At 50.5% G+C, this 20,946-nt stretch overlaps 2 protein-coding genes across 3 annotated transcripts in view; one reads left to right on the top strand and one right to left on the bottom strand.

Moving 5' to 3' along the window:
* The window catches only part of TFB1M (transcription factor B1, mitochondrial), a 58,275-nt gene that overhangs the window by 12,573 nt on the left and 24,756 nt on the right, over positions 1-20,946 (bottom strand). Inside the window, exon 5 of one of the 2 annotated variants that reach the window (XM_056126386.1) lies at positions 12,766-12,885. The exons of the other annotated variant lie outside the window; for it this stretch is intronic. Coding sequence (XP_055982361.1) covers positions 12,766-12,885 — 120 coding nt within the window. The remainder of the gene's footprint in view (positions 1-12,765; positions 12,886-20,946) is intronic. 2 annotated transcript variants of the gene reach the window in all.
* CLDN20 (claudin 20) lies at positions 5,604-6,251 on the top strand. The gene has a single exon (XM_056126306.1). The coding sequence runs from the start codon at positions 5,604-5,606 to the stop codon at positions 6,249-6,251; it is 648 nt and encodes a 215-aa protein (XP_055982281.1).

Below are 20,946 nucleotides of genomic sequence, written 5' to 3'. Positions count from 1 at the left end.
CAAGACTCACGATTAAGAGGTTACTGGGCCCGCTCGAGCAAATCCATGAACAACGGGAGGACAGTACTACAGTGGTACTGAAGAATAAAAGCATGAGAAGCCGACAAAGATGGAGCTGAACTATATCCCCACCATGACTCACGGTCCAGCTCACTACTTGCTCTCACCACTTCATCGAGGAGGTTTCATCCTGGCATGTGGTGTCATTCCTCACACCAACGTTTTCTAAAAGCTCTTCTCTATCCGGTTGCATGCCAGGAATCTTTCTCAGTGGGAAGAGAGGCTCAAGTAAATTGCCTATCGGAGCAAGGATGTGCACGTCCCTCAATCTTCTGTACTTTCATGTTTGTTATGTTTTGGGGACTCACTCAGTGATGCTCAGGAATTACTCCCGATGTTGCTTGGGGGACCCTATGGGATGCCAGGGATCGAATCCAGGTTGGATACACGCAAGGTGCCCTACCTGCTATACTATCCGGCCCCAAAGACTTGAAGTCTGATGGATCAGATACCAACCAGCAGTTGCTTCTGGCTCTTTTTTCTTAAAAAAAAATATATATATATATATACATATATAAACAAAAAATATATATAATATATAAACAAAAACCACATTAATTAAGCAGTCTTTTTTTTTTTTTTGGTAGGCTAACCAACTTTGTAAGTCGTGATTCTAGACACATCCCCAGCACCAGAATAAAAAAGAGCATCTCTAAGTCTCAGCCAGCAAGGCACAATCGAGTTAAAAATATTCCCGCCTGTGCTCTTTCAGTGGGGGACAGAAAAGAAATGAACTCTCCTCCGGCAGAGATAAAAATTCAAAAATAAATTATAGCCATGGACGGGGGAAACAAACACCAGCTTCAAAGAAAAGCCAGGCCTCTTGTGTGCACCAATAATAAATAAATAATTCCTCCTCCTCCCGGGGCACAAAGCCGCATTCTCAGCCCACAGGCCTCCACACGCCCCGGGGTGCCGACAGCGCCCGCCCTTCCCCGCCTCTGCGGCCTCTGCTCTCCCACAGCTCGAAAAATGGGACGGAGAACCCGGTACTTAACTGCTCGCACACTCATCACCTCGCACGGCGAAAACCCCGTTAGGGCTCCCCCCGTGAGTTCCCGACTTGGGGCTTTCTCGCCAGTACTCAGAAGTCCGGACAGGACTCGCGTGCAGGTGCTCTCTCTCGCCCCCATCCCTGAATGGGGCTCACCTGAAGACCCGGGCTGAAGGGCGTGGGGACCTCTTAAAGCTACTGCAGTCCCAGGAGTGTGGAAGACCAGAAGCTTCTGCCATCTCCACGCCTGAAGACCTCAGGACATTCAAGTCTTCACTAGCTCCAGCTGTAAGTTGTAAGCCTGTTCTTACACTTCAGTCTTTTCTGGGGTTGTTTTGGGGCCACACTGGGTGGTGCTCAGGGCTGACTCCTGGCTCTGCACTCAGGGATCACTCCTGGTGGTGCTCGGGGGACCAGAGGGGATGCCGGGGATCGAACCTGGGTCAGCCGCGTGCAAGGCAACTGCTTCTGGGTAGGGCCCCTTAAATCTTGGTCTTTACATAAATGAATCTGAGCCAGGAGCCTGACCTGGTACTTGAAAGAAGCCCATGGCATCCTGTGGGCAAACTGGTAACTAATTGACCTTTCACGGGTTCCATTCCGGGTAACTGCACTTTGGAACCAGGAGGTTTTTCCTCTCTTCAGAGCTAAGTCCTGGGGTGTGACCCCTTTGCTTTTTTTTTTTTTTTTTTTTTTTTTTTGCTGACTCTTACGGTACGTCTGGGTCGCCACTGCTGCACCACCGAGACAAAGTCTGCCTTTATTCTCTCCGAGACAGAAATTCGAGCAAGCAGGCCAAAAAACTGTGCCATGCGGTGGTGGAGAGAAAAGAAAAAAGAAAAAGACTTTGTAGCAATATGACAAAGACCACAACTACCAGTTTTCCCAGGAAGGCACAGAGTAGTGACCCTCATTCGGGAGAGCAGATCCTTGCTGCTAAATTCCCCGGGCCAGAAATGAGATTTAGAGTGGACAGTGGGTACCCCGGGCTCTCTTGCCCTGGCATACTGTTCACACCGATTCTGGCTGTGCGTGATTCATTTCTGCCAGGGCTTATTCATTGAGACCAGCAAGCTGCCTGCCAGTCTGAAACGCACGGGAATTTTATATGTGTATGAAGTCTTGCTGGTTAACGGGAAGAAAAGGGCTGAAAGTGAGCTCAGCCTGATCCACACATACACAGATCACTCAGAGGGAAGAGAGAGAAACGCCGAGCTCAGAGGTGACTCATCTCTCTCGTGAAGATCCCTCAGTGGGATGGATACAGTCCGGGAGGGGGCTGGTGTCTGACAGGCTAAAAAACCCACACTCAAAAACAGCTATTATGGAACTACAAACATGCGCTTCTATCCGCCGCCCCTATAGACTTCAACTGTGGTTCCATTTTGGTCTTAGGCAGGAAAAGGAATTTGGAAAACAGCAATTTGTGACGGCTGTTGTGAAGCTGAACTTAAGGCTGTCCGACCCTGAGGAATTCCAAGTTTTAGGCGCATCCTCGCCTCAAATTGTAGAACTTACATTTTTTTTTCCTTAAAGTTTTATTAGTGAAACACCATGGGGTACAGTTGTAGACTTACAAATTTTTGTGCTTGGGTTTCAGTTGTACAATGATCGAATACCCATCCCTCCACCAGTGCCCATTCTCCACCACCACCAGTCCCAGTACCCCTCCCACCCCCCTTCCCCCCATCCCACCCTACCTCTGTGGCAGGGCATTCCCCTCTGTTCTCTCTCTCCTTTTGAGTGCTGTGGTTTGCAAAAGAGACACTGAGTGGCAATCTTGTTCGGACTATAGTCTACTTTCAGCATGCTTCTTCCATCATGGGAGGATCCTCCCAACACCCTTTATTTGGTGCTCCCTTCTCTATCTGAACTGCCTTTTCTCCTAGCGTGTGCGGCTGTCCTCAAAGCCATGGAATAATCCTCCTGGTACTCATCTCGGCCACTCTTGGGTGTTAGTCTCCTATTTTGTTACTTTATATCCCCCAGACGAATGCAATCTTTCTATGTCTATTCCTCTCTTTCTGACTCATTTCGCTTAGCGTGATACTTTCCATGTAGTACCACTTGTATGTAAATTTCATGACTTCATCACGATGAACTTACATTACTTACATCATCATGAACTTACATTTTTAAAATGATGAACGCACAAAAACAGAACAGTGGCATTCAGACAGCCCTAGGATTCAACTTCTTCTAGAACTGATGTGGCAATTAAGACTTTTTGGTTTGGTTTGGGGCCCACCCCTGGCAGTGCTCAGGGCTTACTCTTGTCTCTGTGCTCAGGGATCACTCCTGGCGGTGCTCGGGGCATTCTACGTGGTACTGGGGATTGAATTCAGGTCGGCCGCGTGCAGGGCAAGTGCCCTACCCAGTGTACTACAGTTCCAGCCCGACTATGGCTATCTTTAATCCAGACACAGGTCAACAGTCTCTCAGTTGCCCAACAAAGCCATCCCGGGGCAGCCGATCACCCTATTCCTACCCTCTGGATGAGGCAGCTGAAGTGTCTGGTGCCTTTTACCTCCAGATGCAGCATTTTCCTTGTTTCCCCTAGGAATCACACAAGGGTTCACGGGGCCGTGGGTTCGGGAGTGGGTGGGGGGAACGGGCAAGATGGCGTGAGGTGGGAAGAGAGGGGAATGTTCTAGAACAACTGATCTGCTGCTGAACCACTACACAGAGGAACGGGGAAGCATCAAAAGTGTGTCTGGGGTTCTCTGGGCTCTCAGGATCTGTGAAGCAAATCATCCGAGGAGGAGAGAAGGGAGCCCCCAGAGCCACTCAATACTGATTTCCGCATCTCCCAGGTAAAGAGAAGCGACGTCGGTGACAAGTGAGTGGACACCTGGGATGAGTCAGGTAACTCCTGAAGATGTGGGTAGGTGACACGCTGCCACAGAAGGGCTGACACAATGGGTCCCCCTGTCCCCTGGAAGGCAGTGTGGGGCAGAGGGCTCTGGCCAGGCAAGAGCCAGCCTGGGCATTTGGGATTCGGAGCCTCTGCTCCTTGCGGAAGGTGACGGGTGACCCAGACGGCCCTCCTTCAGGGGGACACATGCAACTCCAGCCTGTATCCCCGTGAGACGGTGCTGGCCCCCCTCTGCACCCCTCACGATGGCTCCTTTCTGGTCTTTTCACTCTCTCCCGCACAGAGGTGCTTCGGGATCGGCTCAGAGTAACCGGTTTTGCAGCAGACGCCGCTATCTGGGTCAGGACGTGATGCCAGCGCGAGCTCCGGGGGCGCTCGGCTGCTCGTGAGAAGGAGGCGGCGGCTGGCTTGTGCAGGGCTGCCTGAGGTAGGGCTCGCGCGGGGTGACGGGAAGCGTGGGGGGGGGGGTGCATCACGCGAGTGGCCACAGCCTCTTTCTGGTACTTTCTCTCCCTCCTCAAACAGTTCACCGGGGTCAGGTGCCTGGCTGACAGTGGGAGTCAAATATATTTATCTTGGTTTTAAGTTAAAAAATAGGGTTTGAATACCGAAATGAAAAATTTTTTTCTTTTAAAAGGAAGAAAATACCGTTCTACTCTATTGGGGGGGAGAGAGAGAGAGAGAGAGAGAGAGAGAGAGAGACAGAGACAGAGACAGAGACAGAGAGACAGAGACAGAGAGACAGAGACAGAGACAGACAGACAGACAGACAGAGAGTTAAACTATCCCTAAACTACCTGGACTGTCTGAATTAAAAGCACAACTTTGTCGGCGGGGCTATCAGATGGCAGAACAGTTGCAAGTGCGACTCCCTGGGTTTGCTTTTTTTGGGGGGCGTGTTCACACCTGGCGATGCACAGGGGTTACTTCTGGCTCTGCACTCAGGAGTTACTCCTGGCAGTGCTCAGGGGACAATATGGGATGCTGGGAATCGAACCCGGGTCGGCCGTGTGCAAGGCAAACGCCCTACCTGCTGTGCTATCTCTCCAACCCCGCGAGTCCCTGGGTTTGATACTGGCATTGTGTGCACATGTGTGCGTGTGTGTATATGTGTGTGTGTGTGTGTGTGTGTGTGTGCGTGCACGTGGGATGGGGTGGGGGGTCAGGGGAAGGAAGGGCGTACAATACCAAACCACAAGAGCCCTGCAATGGTACTAAAATGCCTTCTCTGACCCCCAGTCCCCAGCGGTGGGTGCTGGTCTCAGTCGGGTGGCCCCTGAGCCTGCAGCCTTGGGCACTGGCCTTCCCCTCCGTCCCTGCTGACACCCTCAGTGGTCTTGCTGAAGCTCCCCCACTTCCCTGGGGCCTCACTGCCTCCTTGGAGCTGCAACAAGACCCCAAAGCTGCTGTGCACAGGGACCCCTCTTTCCTTCCATCCTATCTGGTCATTTTGGGGGGGTCATACAGCCCCCCCCACCAGTGCTCAGGGCTTACTCCGGACTCTGTGCTCCGGGATCACCCCTCTTGGAGCTCAGGGGGGACCATACAGGATGTGAGGGGGACAGAACCGGGGTTGGCTGTGGGGACGCTCTGACTTTGACCTTCCTTCCCATCGCAGCCCCTCGTCTCCCGGGACCCGGCGCCGTCCACCGGCCTCCGCGGGCCAGCAGGACCATGGGCTCCATGCACCTGCAGCTGGTGGCGTTCGCCCTGGCTGCGTCAGGGGCGTGCGGAGTGCTGGTGGCCACCCTGCTGCCCAGCTGGCAGGTGCGCGTGGTGGCAGGCGCCAGCATCCTGTCAGCCGTGGAACAGCTGCAGGGGCTGTGGATGGACTGCACGTGGCATAGCACGGGCCTGTTCAGCTGCGCGCCACGCACCTCGGTGCTGGGCCTCCCGGTGCACGTCCAGGCGGCACGCGCTGCGATGGTGCTGGCCTGCGTGCTGGCCGCGCTGGGCATCTGCACGGCCCCCGTGGGCATGAGCTGCACCCGCCTGGGCGGCGACGGGGAGGACACCAAGCGCCACGCTGCGCGGGCCGCGGGCGCCTGCTTCCTGGCGGCTGGGCTGGCGGGCGCGGTGCCCCCGGTGTGGTACACCCGGGAGATGGTGGCCACCTTCCTGGACCTCACAGTCCCCGAGGGCAACAAGCCGGAGCCCGGGGCGGCCGTCTACACCGGCTTCGTCTCGGCCGTGCTGCTGCTGGTCTCCGGCTGGGTCTTCTGCGGCTCTGGGGCCAGGAAGCGGGTGGAAGCCGGGCGCCAGCCCCCCAAGCTGCTGCCAACGCCGGACAAGGCGACCCACCACCTGGAGGACTACGTGTGAGCACCGCGGCCCTGCCGGCCTCCCGCCGCCAGCAAAAAAAAAAAACAAAAAACAAAAAACAAACAAAAAAAAAACCCAGAAAACCAAAGCAGGGGCTGGAGCCCCATGGTAGCACGGGGAGTGCGTGCTTGCCTTGCATGTAGCTGACCGGGTTCCATCCTGGCATCCCACAGGGTCCCCTGAGCCCCGCCAGGGCTGATTCTGCAGCGCAGAGCCAGGAGGCAAGCCTTGAGCATCACCGAGTGTGGCCGCCTCCCTCACCACCCTCCCCCCCAAAGAAAAAAGCCCAACAAAAACTTTCTCTACCAAGAACAAAAGGGGTTCCAACAGCGGTGAGGAGGTGGTCTCAGATGCCTCCAAAGTATTATGCACCATCTTCATCGGTCCCGAGGCTCTTTTTGAGTTTCTTGCTTTCATGTTTTCACACAAGGTTTATCATTGGAAAAGGTTCTTCTGGTACACAGGAAGGCCACTGAGTGTTCTTCCTTCCCAAGACAACCTGCTGAACTGACACTTAACTTGGATCCTGCAGACGATCGGAGTGGCCAAGTCTGGGAAATGCCTGTCCTTCGGCGGGAGGGGCCTCGCCACCCTCAAGCCCCGCTTCTCAGCAGGGACAGTGAGCTGCCCACCCTCCCCATTCAGCTGTGGCTAACCCAGTCACCCGGGCCCCTGCTCCAGGCCGCCTGCCTGGACCCCTTCCCACTGCAGTCAAGTATCCACGTCCACTAATGAGAACTGATGGGCTGGTGATCATGGACTCGACAGGTGAAGAAGAGACACTGGTCAGTACGTCCCATCCCAAACTTCTCGGACCTTTGATGCATGAAGGCAGCTCAGCGGTGACGATAAAGGTTTGTTTTAAAACGCTCCAACTGCTTCCCAGGTGGAACCCATTTATCGAACAATTAAGACTTACATTTAGCCCTCATTAATTAGTACTTGGGCGATAAAGTTATTTTTGAGATGTCGTTTTCCTCTAGTTCGAGTCACGTTAGTGAAAACGTTGTTGGTTTTATAAACGAGCTGCTTCATTTAACTGATGAAAGTAAAAGTAATTTTGTAGTACAAAGAATGTATTTTTAAAATATGAGTTAAATTATCGTCTGGAATTCAAATGCCTTTTAAATAAACCAAAAATTGGATTGCCAGTGTGCAATGGAAATACTGCAGTTATTCTAGTATTCATTTGATAATTTAACCTTAGTACTCACAATATAATATAAGGAAGAAAAAAGACCATTTTTTTTTGTTAATAACTCAGGATGTGGGAAGAAAAGTTTTGAGTAAATAATTTTCATTTGTGTATAAGTCAAGATTAAAGTATTTTGTACCTATTTTACTAAGCATATCATCATTTTCTGCAAGAGTGTCATTAACTATTAGCAAAATACCTGAAACGAAAAGGTGCTACCTTTCATAAGGAAATTAGGAAAGGAATATTAAAGCAGACATATAAGTGACTGAAGGCCAGGGAGAGAGCTCAAACAGTAGAACACATGCCTTGCATGTGCCAGGCCTGAGTTTTGATCCATGGCACCACCAGCCCACTTCCCCCGAATGGTCCCTACATATGCACACATACATACACATACACACACGCGCGCACACACACACACACACATATACATACATCACTGTATCACTGTCATCCTGTTGTTCATCGATTTCCTCGAGCAGGCACCAGAAACGTCTCCATTCGTCCTAGCCCTGAGATTTTAGCAAGTGTCACATTGAAGGCTGCTTCAGGGTCAGGGGAATGAGACCCATCATTGTTACTGGGTTTTGGCATATCGAATACGCCATGGGGAGCTTGCCAGGCTCTGCCGTGCAGGCAGGATACTCTCAGTAGCCTGTCGGGTTCTCCAAGAGTGAGAACTGGACAATAAAGAGGTTGCACAGCTGCAAATGCGGCCGCGCGCTTCTGGGAGCTGGGTTTTATAGTCCCTGGGTCTTGGCCTTTGATGGGATAATACAGCGCCAGGGGTAGTTGGTGGGTATAATGCCTAGCTACTGGAAGACGGGGGATCTGGGTGGAGGAGGCCCATTCCTGATCTGAGCAGGCTTGGAGATCTTAGCCCTGGGTCCCGCACACCTGGGTTCCTCTGCTGGTTCCTTCATGTGTGAGGCTTGTCCGAACGTGTGTAGAGTGGTCTTAAATATGGCTGTGGCTGGTTTTGGAGGTCTTCAGCTGCTGGGGCTCTGCTTGGGGTAGGGAGGGAAACTCAACCTGCGCTCCTCCAAGGCTCCCTGGTAAGGACAGCCAAGTGCGGAGGCAGGAGACTGCGCTGTTCTCTTCCAGGAGCTGGGTTTTATAGTCCCTGGGTCTTGGCTGTTGATGGGATAACATGGTGTGGGGGGCAGTTGGTGGGCCTTAACGCCTAGCTACTGGAAGATGGGGGATCTGGGTGGAGGAGGCCCAGTCCCAATCCGAGCAGGCTTGGAGATCTCAGCCCTGGGTCCCACACACCTGGGTTCCTCTACCATATATATATACATACATACACATATACACATGCACATACATACATATATACTTACGTACACATACATAGAGACACATATACATATACACATAAACACATGCACATATGGCGTATGTGTATACGATATACCTATACACATATGCATAAGTATACATGTACACACACTGTATACGGATATTAAAAGCATTATATACACACACATATATAGCATAGAGCGATAGCACAGTGGGTAGGGACTTGCCTTGCAAGCGGCCAACAATGCCGACCCGAGTTCAATTCCTCTGCGCCCCTCAGAGAGCCCGGCAAGCTACTGCGAGTATCTCGCCCACACGGCAAAGCCTGGCAAACTACCCATGATGTATTCAATATGCCAAACACGGTAACAATTTTCACAATGGAGACGTTACTAGACCCGCTTCGAGCAAAATCGATGAACAATGGGAGGACAGTGACAGTGACAGTGACAGTCACACTGAGTTTCCTTTCATACCAATGAATGAGAGGGCTGCTCTGTCAACCGTATGCTTCTCCCCAGGTTTTATCTGCGACCACCCTGCTCTAAAGTCTCTCTGTAACTATTTCATAAGCTTAGAGCATTTCAAAGATGAACCTTCATTTGACTTGGCTCTGGAGTATTTTCTTCCTAAATAGACATGCAAGTGTTTTCTAATCAGACATTATGTATGAAGCAACAGTGGGGCTCTATCCGGCCCGGAATCTGCCTTTTGGGTCACACCCAGTGATGTACCGGGGTTACTCCTGGCTCATGCACTCAGGAATTACTCCTGGCGGTGCTCAGGGGACCATATGGGATGCTGGAAATTGAACCCGGGTCGGCCGGGTGCAAGGCAAATGCCCTACCCGCTGTGCTATGGCTCCAGCCCCACCAGGCAAGCATCGTAACCCATTGGACACTGTCTCTCTGACCCCTATTTTTCTCATAGCAGAGGGTATATGACAAGACCTGGACACACTTTTGGTCATCACGGCTGGGGGGTTGGTAATGGAATCTTTTGGGCAGAGCTGGGGGGAGCTGGGAGATGATCTGTGGGCACCGCCATGGCAACACGGAATGATCTGGAATGATCAAATGCCTGGAAAACCGAGGCTGGGAAATGTTAGACTGATTATTGGAACGCACTTAATCACTCACTGTTCTCTGATCTTTTTTTGTTAAAAAAAAAAAAAAAAGCTCAAACAGGGCCAGGGATGTTCTGACACTAAGCTCCTCAGAGCATTTGGCTGACATGTGTGAGAGGCGCTGAGTTTGAGCCCGGACACATGGAGAAAAAAAGAAAACCAACAAATCATACGTGCCAAACTGACCAAATGTTTGTGAAATGTTTGTTCAGCTAGCAACAGGATTGAAGAATTCAGTAACTTTGGCAAAAAAAAGAGAGAGACTTAACTAAGTATATGAATAAGCGCACCAAAAAGAAACCAAGGTTATTCAGGGAAGGTTATTCTTGTGAATGGTAAAGTAAGTACTAACGCGACAGGGAGAGGAAAACATAAATTTTGGTTTCTGAATGGAAATCTACATATGACAAATTCTAGTGGCGGAAGCAGTGGGAGAGAGAGAGCCACATAGAGGCAGTGTAAGCACCTTTGAGGCTCTTCTGCCGACAGAATTTTGGGGGCTCAGGCACTCAGGACTGCACTAGAGAAATTAAACAAGAGTGTGATGAGACTGGGGTCAACTAGTCAGGACTGCCACCAGCCCCGTCTTAAGGCTTGGTAAAGCTTGTTAACGCAGAGCCCAGGAACAGAAGGCCAGCCGACTCTAGCACGAGAAAAGTGCCTTTCTCGTCTCATCCGAGTGAAATTCTCCCTCTGCAAATCACAGAGTTCGGTCTGCACCACAGACACTGGGTTTTATTAACTTTCCCCCGGCACCGAGAGACGAGCGCCCTCTCTTTCTCCTTGGGATCTCTCGGCAGCACTTAGCATATTTCACCGTCTGCTGTGGTTATTTGTGTTATTTATGACTCTCTTCTTGTGTTTCAGAGCAGTGTTGCTGGAGGGACAGTCTTGTGGTTATTTTACCATCTCTGAAAAGACTTTCCCCTTCCTTCCTTAAGTGCATGTTTTAAAAACTCCACTCATAAACCCACCAGTCAAATCTTTCCTGGCTTTCCTCGGGGTATTCTGATCTACCCTAATATGGGAAAAAGCTACTTGAAAGCAGCAGAGAAATTCTTTCAGGAATAAAATGTAAGCATCCGATTCTTTGCTTTTCTTTGGCGTAACATATCCCCTTTTCCCATCCTGAAAACGACTTCCCCAGATCACAAATGAGACCCCTCCATCCCCGCGTGCTGTATTTGCAAGATGATGAAAAGCATGTCAAAGAAAAATTGCTATCAATAGGTTTAATTTGGCAGAAATGATCATCCCTCAATACAAAGAGAACCAAAGATACAGCCAGCTTTTATCTAAGTAACAGAGGCCGTAGTCCCCAAGGGAAAAGCGCTTTAAATGCCAGATAAAAATGCGGATCAAGAAAGGACTCCGCATGGTGACTTGGCTTTCTCCATCACAGGGGCCTGCTCTAGAATACAGAGTCCCTGGAAGCACACAGGGGGTCTATCTGAGGCAGATCCGTTACCCCCGCTCGAGTCACCAAATTGTACCCAGGACCCAAGCAGGATCTATTCTTCTGGGAGAGATGTTACTTGCCCCTGCTGTTGAGACACCCGGAGGTTCTGAAGAGAAGCTGTATGGAGCAACTGACCGGGGCTTGATTTAGGAACTACCGACAGATTTACGGACAGAGACTGCCAAGGCTCAGCTAGCCTTGGGGGTCAGCTCATCAGCTCACCCTCACTATGTCCACACTGGCCTGTGGTCATGGCGGGTCTCGGGATAAGGCGGGGAGGGGAACCGCTGATGTCACAGCCAGAGGGGTGCAAAGCCAGAAGCAAGGTGCCCACCACAGGCTGGGAAGGTCCCATCTCATGAGGCTTCTGCTCCTCCGCACCCTTTATTCCGCAAGCCCACCGCTTCCCACACATGGGGGGCCCAACAGATATGCCAGGAAGCAAGAGGAGAGTTTTCTGTTTTTGGAGGAGTGGGGGGCAAAGCGGGGGTCGTGCTCACACTCGGAAATGTTCAGGGGTTACTCTTGGCTCTGCACTCAGGGATCGCTCCTGGCGGTGCTCAGGAGACCCTATGGGATGCCGGGGATCGAACCCAGGTCGGTCGCGGGCGAGGCAAGTGAAGAGGCGAGCTTTCACATACTGCACAGGTCATGCGGCAACGCGTGAAACAGAGGCCTTGCTCCAGCACACACCAGGGGATGGATTTTAAAGTTTGGTTTGAAGACTGTGTTTCTGCAGTGAGCACACGGCTGTCGAAGCCAAGCTTTAACGCTGGACTATTTTTTCCACAGATAATTATCACTCCAGCCCCCAATAACATTGCCACAGTGAAATGGGGGGGGGGATGGGGGTGTTTCCCAATAAATAAACTCTATTTAGAGGTCTCTATCAGAAATGACAAGGCTCACTGGTTTCTGCCGTATAATCTACCGTCTGTACTGGGAGAGTGTACAAAAAAGGGTAAAAATAATACTAATGCACCATCAATTCAACATGGATAAACCAGACATTTAGTTATTTTGAGGAGACGGAGTAATAAAATCCCTGTTGAAATTTTTAGGCTCTTGAATAGAAACAGGAGAGGAAAAGGCCCGATATAGTTTGTATACAAATGAATGTCAGGGGCCAGAGTGATAGAACAGCAGGCAGGCCGTTGATCTTGCACCAGGGGGCCAAACTGGGTTTCATCCCCGGCACCCCATATGATCTTCCGAGCACTGCTAGGAGTCATTCCTGAGTAACCCCTGAGCATCACATAATATATAATATATATTATGGGTGCAACCCCTCCCTCCCCCCAAACAAAATCAGATCCTAGAGACTTAGAGATCCAAATTTTAGTTGACACACCGTTCCTATGACACAGGGAAGAGAACAAAGGTCGCCACTGAGATCCCGGTCCTAGTATGTAGAAGAGGCAGCACTCACCTCTGGCTTGGGGACGAAGGCCCGGCCGGGAATGGTCAGGATGTGCTGGACGTGGCAGAGGTACTGGGCCATCACGGACAGGCGACTCCGCTGCTTGCTGCCGGTACTGGCCACCAGTCTCTGGAGGAGGACAGCGAGGATGGGAGAGTCAGCAGGGAACCCTCCCGTCTGATGGATGGAGCCACGCCCACTCTACACACAAGGACCATGGGCTGCACAGGGGGCCAAAGTCGGGAACATCTATCTCCGCCCAGTATCAACGCAGGCACACCAAAGAACCAGGGGGTTCATTGCATCAGATGCAACACGATCAAATATCCCAAGAAACCAACCACCCCTGGCACCGGGGATTTTCAAACCATTGTTCTATTCTGTAGAAGGAAGTCCTATGTGATATATGCAGGCTGGCTTATCCACGAGCTACTATGTATATATGTACATATGTATATAGTATGTATAGCATTGTAGCACTGTCCTCCCGTTGTTCATCAATTTGCTCAAGCGGGCTCAGTAACATCTCCATTGTGAGACTTTGTTGTTACTGTGTTTGGCATATCGAATATCTTACATATATAGTATATATGCGATAGCACAGCGGGTAGGGCGTCTGCCTTGCACGCAGCCAACATGGCCGACCCGAGTTCGATTCCTCCGCCCCTCTTGGAGAGCCCGGCAAGCTACCGAGAGTATTCGATATGCCAGACACAGTAACAACAAAGTCTCCAAAGGAGACGTTACTGGGCCCGCTCGAGCAAATCGACGATCAACGGGAGGGCCTTTACCTATATATAGTATGTATATAATATATATTATACATATAAAGCACGGCAGAGCCTGGCAAGCTACCCCGTGGCGCATTCGATCTGCCTAAAACAGTAACAATAACTCATTCCCCTGACCTCGAAAGAGCCCCCAGTATGCCACTGGCTACACCATCACGCGACAGGGATGAATGGAGACGTTACTGGTGCCCGCTCGAGCAAATCAGTGAACAAAAGGATGATACGTGATCGTAAGTGATACACATAAAAGTATGTCTAATTATTGAGGCAGATCTAAAAATGTATTTTAAAAGGAGAAACCTTTAAATTCCATTAAGTTGTATATAAAATAAAAAAGCAAAGAGTCGACCATAGTTAGGACGAGCTCTAAAGAGACTACAGTGTGTAAGGCGCTTGCCTTGCACGGGGCCGACCTGGTTTCGAACCCCAGAACCCCATGCGGTTTCCCAAGTGCAGAGCCAGGAGCCAGTCTTGAGCACCCCCAAGTGTGGCCCCAAGATGAAACAAACACGTACAACATTAGTCAGGACAGGGGCCTGGAAGATAGTCCTAGGGCAGGAGCACGGACTTATTCAAGGTCTGAAGCAGGGTCCTGGGCACCACCAGGAGGGACCCCCTTGGCACCTCACCTGGAGGAACACATCAGATGTGATCCAAAGACAAAAAAAAAAATTAAAAACCCAAAGTCCGGGGGCTGGAGCAACAGCACAGTGGGTAGGGTGATTGCCTTGCACGCGGCCAACTTGGGTTCGATTCCCAGCAACCCATATGGTCCCCTGAGCACCGCCAGGAGTAACTCCTGAGTGCAGAGCCAGGAGTCACCTCTGTGCATCGCCGGGTGTGACCCAAAAAGAAAAAAGAAAACCCAGAGTCTGAGTGCCCTGGCTCTGCCAAGAGTTCCCTGTGCCGTATGTGCTCCGCTCTGGGTCACCCACGTCTCAGCCAGGGGTGCGTACCTTCTTGAACCCGGTTTCTTTCCTCTCATACTTCCTAAATACTAGCCTTTGGCTTCCACAGGTTCACTCCCCGAGAAAAAAGAAATAAAGCAAAGAAGAGTTGGGATATTTCGGAGCAGCATGAATGCATACAGGATGGGGTCTGCATGCAGAAAGCAGGTAGGCTAGGCCCTCCCTGGTGCCCAGCCCGGCCGGTGTGGTCATTCACAGTCACAGAGGTGGTAGCGCAACTGGTCACGGGAAAGGAGGGGTCGGGCAGTACATCAGGCAGGCATGGGCAGGAAAGCGACCTCCCATCTGGGACCACAATTGAAACCCAATCCCAAGTGAGCTTAACCATTGAAAAGGGAGACTTGGGCTCTTTTATGTGAATCTCTAAGAGTCTTTGTTGTTGTTGTTGTAAATATATATATATGTATATATATACACATATATTTATTTATTTTTATTAGTGAAACACCAGGAGGTACAGTTGTAGACTTACAAACTTTTTGTGCTTGGGTTTCAGTTATACAATGATCGAGTACCCATCCCTCCACCAGTGCCCATTCTCCACCACCAATGATCCCAGTATCCCTCCCACCCCCACCCCCCACCCCTCCATCCCACCCTGCCTCTGTGGCAGGGCATTTCCTTTTGTTCTCTCTCTCCTTTTGGGTGCTCTGGTTTGCAAAAGAGGCTGGGAGGCCAGCCGCACATGCTGGGGGAAACGGCAGCTCCGAGAGAGAAGGGAGCACCAAATAAAGGGTGTTGGGAGGATCCTCCCAGGATGGGAGATGCATGCTGAAAGTAGACTATAGACCGAACATGAAGCTCTAAGAGTCTTACAGTAGGGAAGGCTCCCGGGAGAAGCAGAGCCGACACCAGAAGGACACACACAGCTCTGCTCAAAGGCAACATTCCTGGAGCCCGAGGGAGCATTGGGCTTAAGGCAGGGAGGGCCCACACGCAGCAAATGCTGCTGGATTTTCAGCAAGACACATCATCCCTCGGAAGTCCAAGCATCGACAGGTGCGGCCCTCGAGGGGACCTCGAGGTGGCTCTGGTGACCCCCAGTGCTGAGGCCCCAAGTAGTGCCACCCCCCGGGCACAGAGCAGGGAACAGCTCCTGACAACACTGGGGGTAGCCCCCAAATGGCCCCTATCTCTCCCAGGGAAAGGTTTCAAAATATTTGGGGTATTTTTTAATTTGTTTTCTGGACCATACCCAGCATTGCCCACGGGTTGCTCTCCAGGAATTACTCCTGGCCGTGCTTGGGGGACCAAACGGGATGCTGGGGATCAAACCCCGGTTGGCTGAGTGCAAGGCAAACGCCCGACCCGCTGTACCAATACTCTGGCTCAAAAATGGGCTTTAATTTGAGATGCTGAGTTCCATGGGCAAAGTTAGTTGTAGAGTTGTATCCCTGATCTGCTTCGGAACTCACAGCCATTCCTCATCTCATCCTTAACCGGTGATTTACGACCATTACTACTTGTTCTTATCTGCAATGGGACAAACGGGATTGCCGGGAAGCAAATTCAAAGCAAGTATAGAATTGCAACTAAGAAAAATACAGCAAAATTAATAGCCCTCCTCACAAAACTGACAAGTATACACGGTTCCTGAGCAACTACCCAAACACAAAGACAAAAAGAAAACCCAACCAGAAGCTTCAAATGAAGGAATAAATTTATGACTCACATGGCCAAAGATATTTTCTATCTCTTCAAGGAAAAAGAAACTAAATGTTACCACTATCTAAAATTCAAAAATTCAAAATGCCTCATGCACAGTGGCACAATTCCGAGCAGAACTCTAAGCCTACCGTAGCAGAGACACAAAAATCAGAAAATGAATCAAGAGAAATAACCACGTTTAAAATATCATTTCATTCCTTGATTTTCTGGCATGATTTTACTTGTACTTGAAAGGTCTGTTTCCGCTGGTGAATTAAAAAAAGAATATAAAGAACTACTTTATCCAAAAGACAAACCAGTGAGATATGGAAGATAAGCTAATTCGATAAAAGACACATTTAAGTATTTTTCATGCCAGAGTGCCAGACGCCCATCTTGCCAGGAGAGAGAATGCCCTGATCTATCCAGGCTTTGTCAGAAATGCTCAGAATATGGAGGTGAAAGCCAGCAATAATAGATTTTAATTGAGATGAAAGAAGTACATCTCTCCCTAATGTAAGAAAATAAAGGGCCGGAGTGATAGTACAGTGGGTTGGGCATTTGCCGGGCATGTGGCTGACCTGGGTTCCTTCCCAGATACCCAGCATCCCATATGGTCCCCTGAGTATCGCCAGGAGTAATTCCTGAATACAGATCCAGGAGTAACCCGAGCATCGCCAGATATGACCCAAAAAAGCCAAAAGTAAAGTAAAACAAACAAACAAACAAACAAACAGGGGCTAGAGCCATAGTACAGAGGGAAGGGCATTTGCCTTGCATAAGATGATCTGGGTTGGATATCCAGTGTCCCATATGGTCCCCCAAGCACCACCAGGAGTGATTCCTATGTAAATCCTGGAGCAATTCCTGAGCATCTTCTGGGTGTGGCACCAAAAAACCCAAGTCAAACCAAAACAACAACAAAAAATATGTAAGTGAAATCAAGCCACAGGGCCCTGGGCAACAGCATAATGGGTGGTGAGCTTGCCTCGCCTGGGGCCAACCGAGGTTCAATCCCCTACATCCCACACTGTCCCCTAAACACACAGCCAGAAGCAAGCCCTGAGCAATGCTGAGTGTGCCCTCAAAAACAAAACAAAATATAAAAAATAATACAATTAATCCCAAACCCAGTATGTTGTCTGCAAAAGAATTCGTTAAACACTAGCAGAAAAGTAAGATGGGCCTGCAGCCAGAGAGATGATACAGAGATTAAGGGGCTCGCCCGTGCACGAAGCCCACCCTGGATCAACCCCTGGTCCTGAGTATGATCCCCAAGCACGGCCAGAAGAAATGCCCGAGCACTGAGCCCGGAATCAGTACTGGACATCACTCACTGAATGTGACCCCAAAGGAAAAAAAAAGAAAAAAAGGAATAAGGTGGTTAGCAGCCACTGAAAACATGAACTGCTATTTCTGGGATAGATACGCATCATTCTAAAGCTACCACAATAAAAGTTGCTAAGATGATTTTAAAGAGCAAAAGGTCATGAAACAACCAGCTAATTTTTTTTTTATCACACTCCTGTTTATTTTATTTTTTATATTTTTATTAGTGAAACACTATGAGGTACAGTTGTAGACTTACAAATTTTTGTGCTTGGGTTTCAGTTATACAATGATCGAATGCCCATCCCTCCACCAGTGCCCATCCTCCACCACCACTGATCCCAGTATCCCTCCCACCCCCATCCCCCCATCCCACTCTTCCTCTGTGGCAGGGCACTCCCTTTTGTTCTCTCTCTCCTTTTGGGTGCTGTGGTCTGCAGAAGAGACATTGGGTGGCAATCATGTTCAGTCTATAGTCTACTTTCAGCATGCATCTACTATCCTGGGAAGAGTTTCCCAACACCCTTTATTTGGTGCTCCCTTCTCTATATGAGCACAACCAGCTAATTTTTCTGCAAAAGGAAACCTGGATGGAACCCTGAGTCTTTGGAAGCATCGGGAGTCTAAGGAAAACAAGAGGCCTAAGAATCCACCAGGACAGATTCATCTAAAAAAAACTTGAAGCGGAGAAACTGAACTAAACCTTGAAAAGATTTAGGCGCTGGGGCCCAGGAGAAGAGTGTGGTTAAGGGGGTGATTAATCCCTCCTGCTGCTGCGGCCACTAAACAGTGGGGTCCCCTGACAATGGGGGACTAAGGAGCTGACGCTGGAGCAGAAAGAAAAGGCGATGGGTTTCCCCACTCCGGGAGGTCAGCAGAAAACAAATCATCCTCCTTCAAATCCAGCTTTCCTGGTACCTGGCCCCGTGGCCTTCGGGAAGGCACCAAGCCTCCAGTTCATCATCTTGGGGATGAGGCTGGGTGGAGCGCGTTCAGGGCTTGTTTCTTGCCACCCAGTTGGATTCTGTTTTCTGAGCTGCAAGGCAACACGGCTCAGAAGGCCTTTACTGTGTGTGATTAGTTCAAACGCTTCCATGAGACCCGGGACGATGGGAGAAGAAGACCAGGCAACTCGCAAAACCAAGCCAAGTGTGGAGACTGCTGCTTTCTGTGGTCCCAGTCCAAACAGCAGGAAACGCGGCTGGGAAGTCCCCCACGGAGACAACCAGCCAGAGAACCAACGTCACGCCTCCTTCTAAAGAAGTCCAGAAATTACAGGCTCAGAAGAGACTCTTTTCAGAATTCATACTGAAATCTGAAAGCAATTTTTGTTGTTGTTGCCGTTAAAGGAGAGTAATTGCATGGGGAGAGGCTGAAGCAACACTCTAATGAATAGCCACAGGCGACGTTCCGAGTTCGCTGAGAATATTAACTCCACACTTAACTCTGTTCCTCTGCTCTCCCCCCAGAATTAAGAGTACATAGTACTTTGCATCTCCATTGTGTTATTCAAGAACAGAAATACCATAATAATCATGTCAGCTGAGGGGTGGGGGGTGGGGGCAGAAATAATCCAACAACAGTTCCAAAGGTTGAGACACTAATAAAGAAAACGATTCGCCCAGGCTCCATCCAAACCAACAGGAAGGAAGGAAATGAGCGGGCACAGGGACCAAGACAAGGACGTTAGGAACGTGGAATCTTCGCCTCTGAGGCCTCCTAATCAGCACAAAAGGAACCACATCTGGGGGATGAAAAAAATTCCAGGACCACTAAGGAAAAGAGTGACGACACAGTCCAAAGCATAGTTTCTGGGTCTTGGGTTTACTGGCCAGGGCTATGCAATCACTGATGAATGCTGGGTAATCAATTTGGGAACAAGGGGGGGTCTAATGAATTCATTTTTTAAAGAATGCGTTGGTCCTAGTTTAGGTCTCCGCAGTCACAGCAGTGCTAGTGTCCATGGCGTGGTAGACAAAGTGACTGTGCCCACCTGCCACCAGCGTTCATAACCCAGCGCCCTGCTGGGACGGATGGTTTTGTCTCTGAAGGATGTTGACCGCCCCCCTAACCTCTCTATCCACTAGATGCCAGAGGAAATGCCAGTTCTGGCAACCAAAAAACATCCCCAGACACTGGCATGTGTGCCCCTGAGCAGACAGCATCGCCCCTGTAGAGATTTCGCGATCTCCAGGAACCATGGATGAAGTGGGAGGGAGGGAGCGACGGAAAGAACTTGCTTACGATCCTCTCCAAGTTTGGGAGAGGCAGGCAGAAAAAACATCACGCTAAGGGGCCGGGGGGAGGATGAGGCTGCAGGCGCTGGCCTGGCATGTGACCAAGCCCTGGAAACAGAGCAGGGTCCCCTGAACACAGCCCCAAGTCAGGCAGAGGTGAAGTAATGCAGCTGCTTCTCAAAGGAGTTTTGGTATCGCAGCTCTCTGCATGCTGGGAGAGAGATCAGTGGTTGCCGGGGCTACCTGGCCGCTGCCTCACATGGGCTCCCAGTACCAGGTGGTCCCCGAGCATGGCAGGGTGTGGACCTCCCTGCAGGGCTGGTGCTGGGAGCCCTGGCACCGGCCTGCCAGCCTGGCTGACCCTGACTCTCCAGCGCTTTCCCCAGAAGACGGCATGAAGCTGAGCCGGAGCTGGCTGTGGGGTCACCCACAGAAGGAAGGGGAGGGAGCTTAGAGGCACCTGGAGATGCTCCACAACCAGCCGGAGGGCAGAGGGAGAGAGAAAGGGGTGGGCGGGGAAGAAGCAAGGGAGCTCTGGAGAGTGAGCTGCCCCCTGGAAGAGGCTGACGGGAAGGGACGCTGTCGGCTGGGCACACTCAGCATTCCTGCTGATGGAAATGGAAGGGGACGGAAGGATGTGTAAGAAAGGCCAGGAAGGCACAGTGGGACTTACCTGGCCCCAGATTAAAGGCTGCTCTGCACGGCACACATTAACAAAACTGGAATGCAACTTGCAAAGCAATCCACAGGAAATGCATCTCTGTGGCGGGTCAAAACTCATGACTGGGGTTTGGAGTACAGCAGGGAAGGTGTTTGCCTTGCATGTGGCCAACCTGGGTTCTATCCCCAGCATCCCATATGATCCCCTGGGCAACAACAGGAGTGATTCTTTTTTTTTTTTTTTTCCATTTTTTGAAGTAAAAGAGATTTGGAGGATTTTTGAAGGGAAGCAGGAAGAGAAAAGTGGGAGAGTGGAGAGGAAGAGAGACAGAGCGACGCGCTCAAGAGAGAACGTGGGCTCCTTCAACGGCCAAGAGGGCCCCTACACATACCCCAGCATTAGGTAGGAAAACATGAAAGTACACATCTCAAGAGGGGAGATGCGGGCGACACATGTACTCAGGCACTGCATGTGCTCGGCCACGTGGGCGCAAGCAGCACACGGGCTCGGGCAGCATATGCGCCCAGGAGTGATTCTTGAGTGCAGAGTCAGGAGTA

The sequence above is a fragment of the Sorex fumeus genome, unplaced genomic scaffold, assembly GCF_029834395.1.
Source record: "Sorex fumeus unplaced genomic scaffold, SorFum_2.1 ptg000061l, whole genome shotgun sequence".
NCBI classification, from domain to species: Eukaryota; Metazoa; Chordata; class Mammalia; order Eulipotyphla; family Soricidae; genus Sorex; species Sorex fumeus.
This window is presented reverse-complemented; position numbering and strand designations above follow the sequence as displayed.

Excerpts from the sequence above, each read along its gene's own strand:
- CLDN20 (XM_056126306.1), top strand. The coding sequence starts at position 5,604 with ATGGGCTCCATGCACCTGCAGCTGGTGGCGTTCGCCCTGGCTGCGTCA.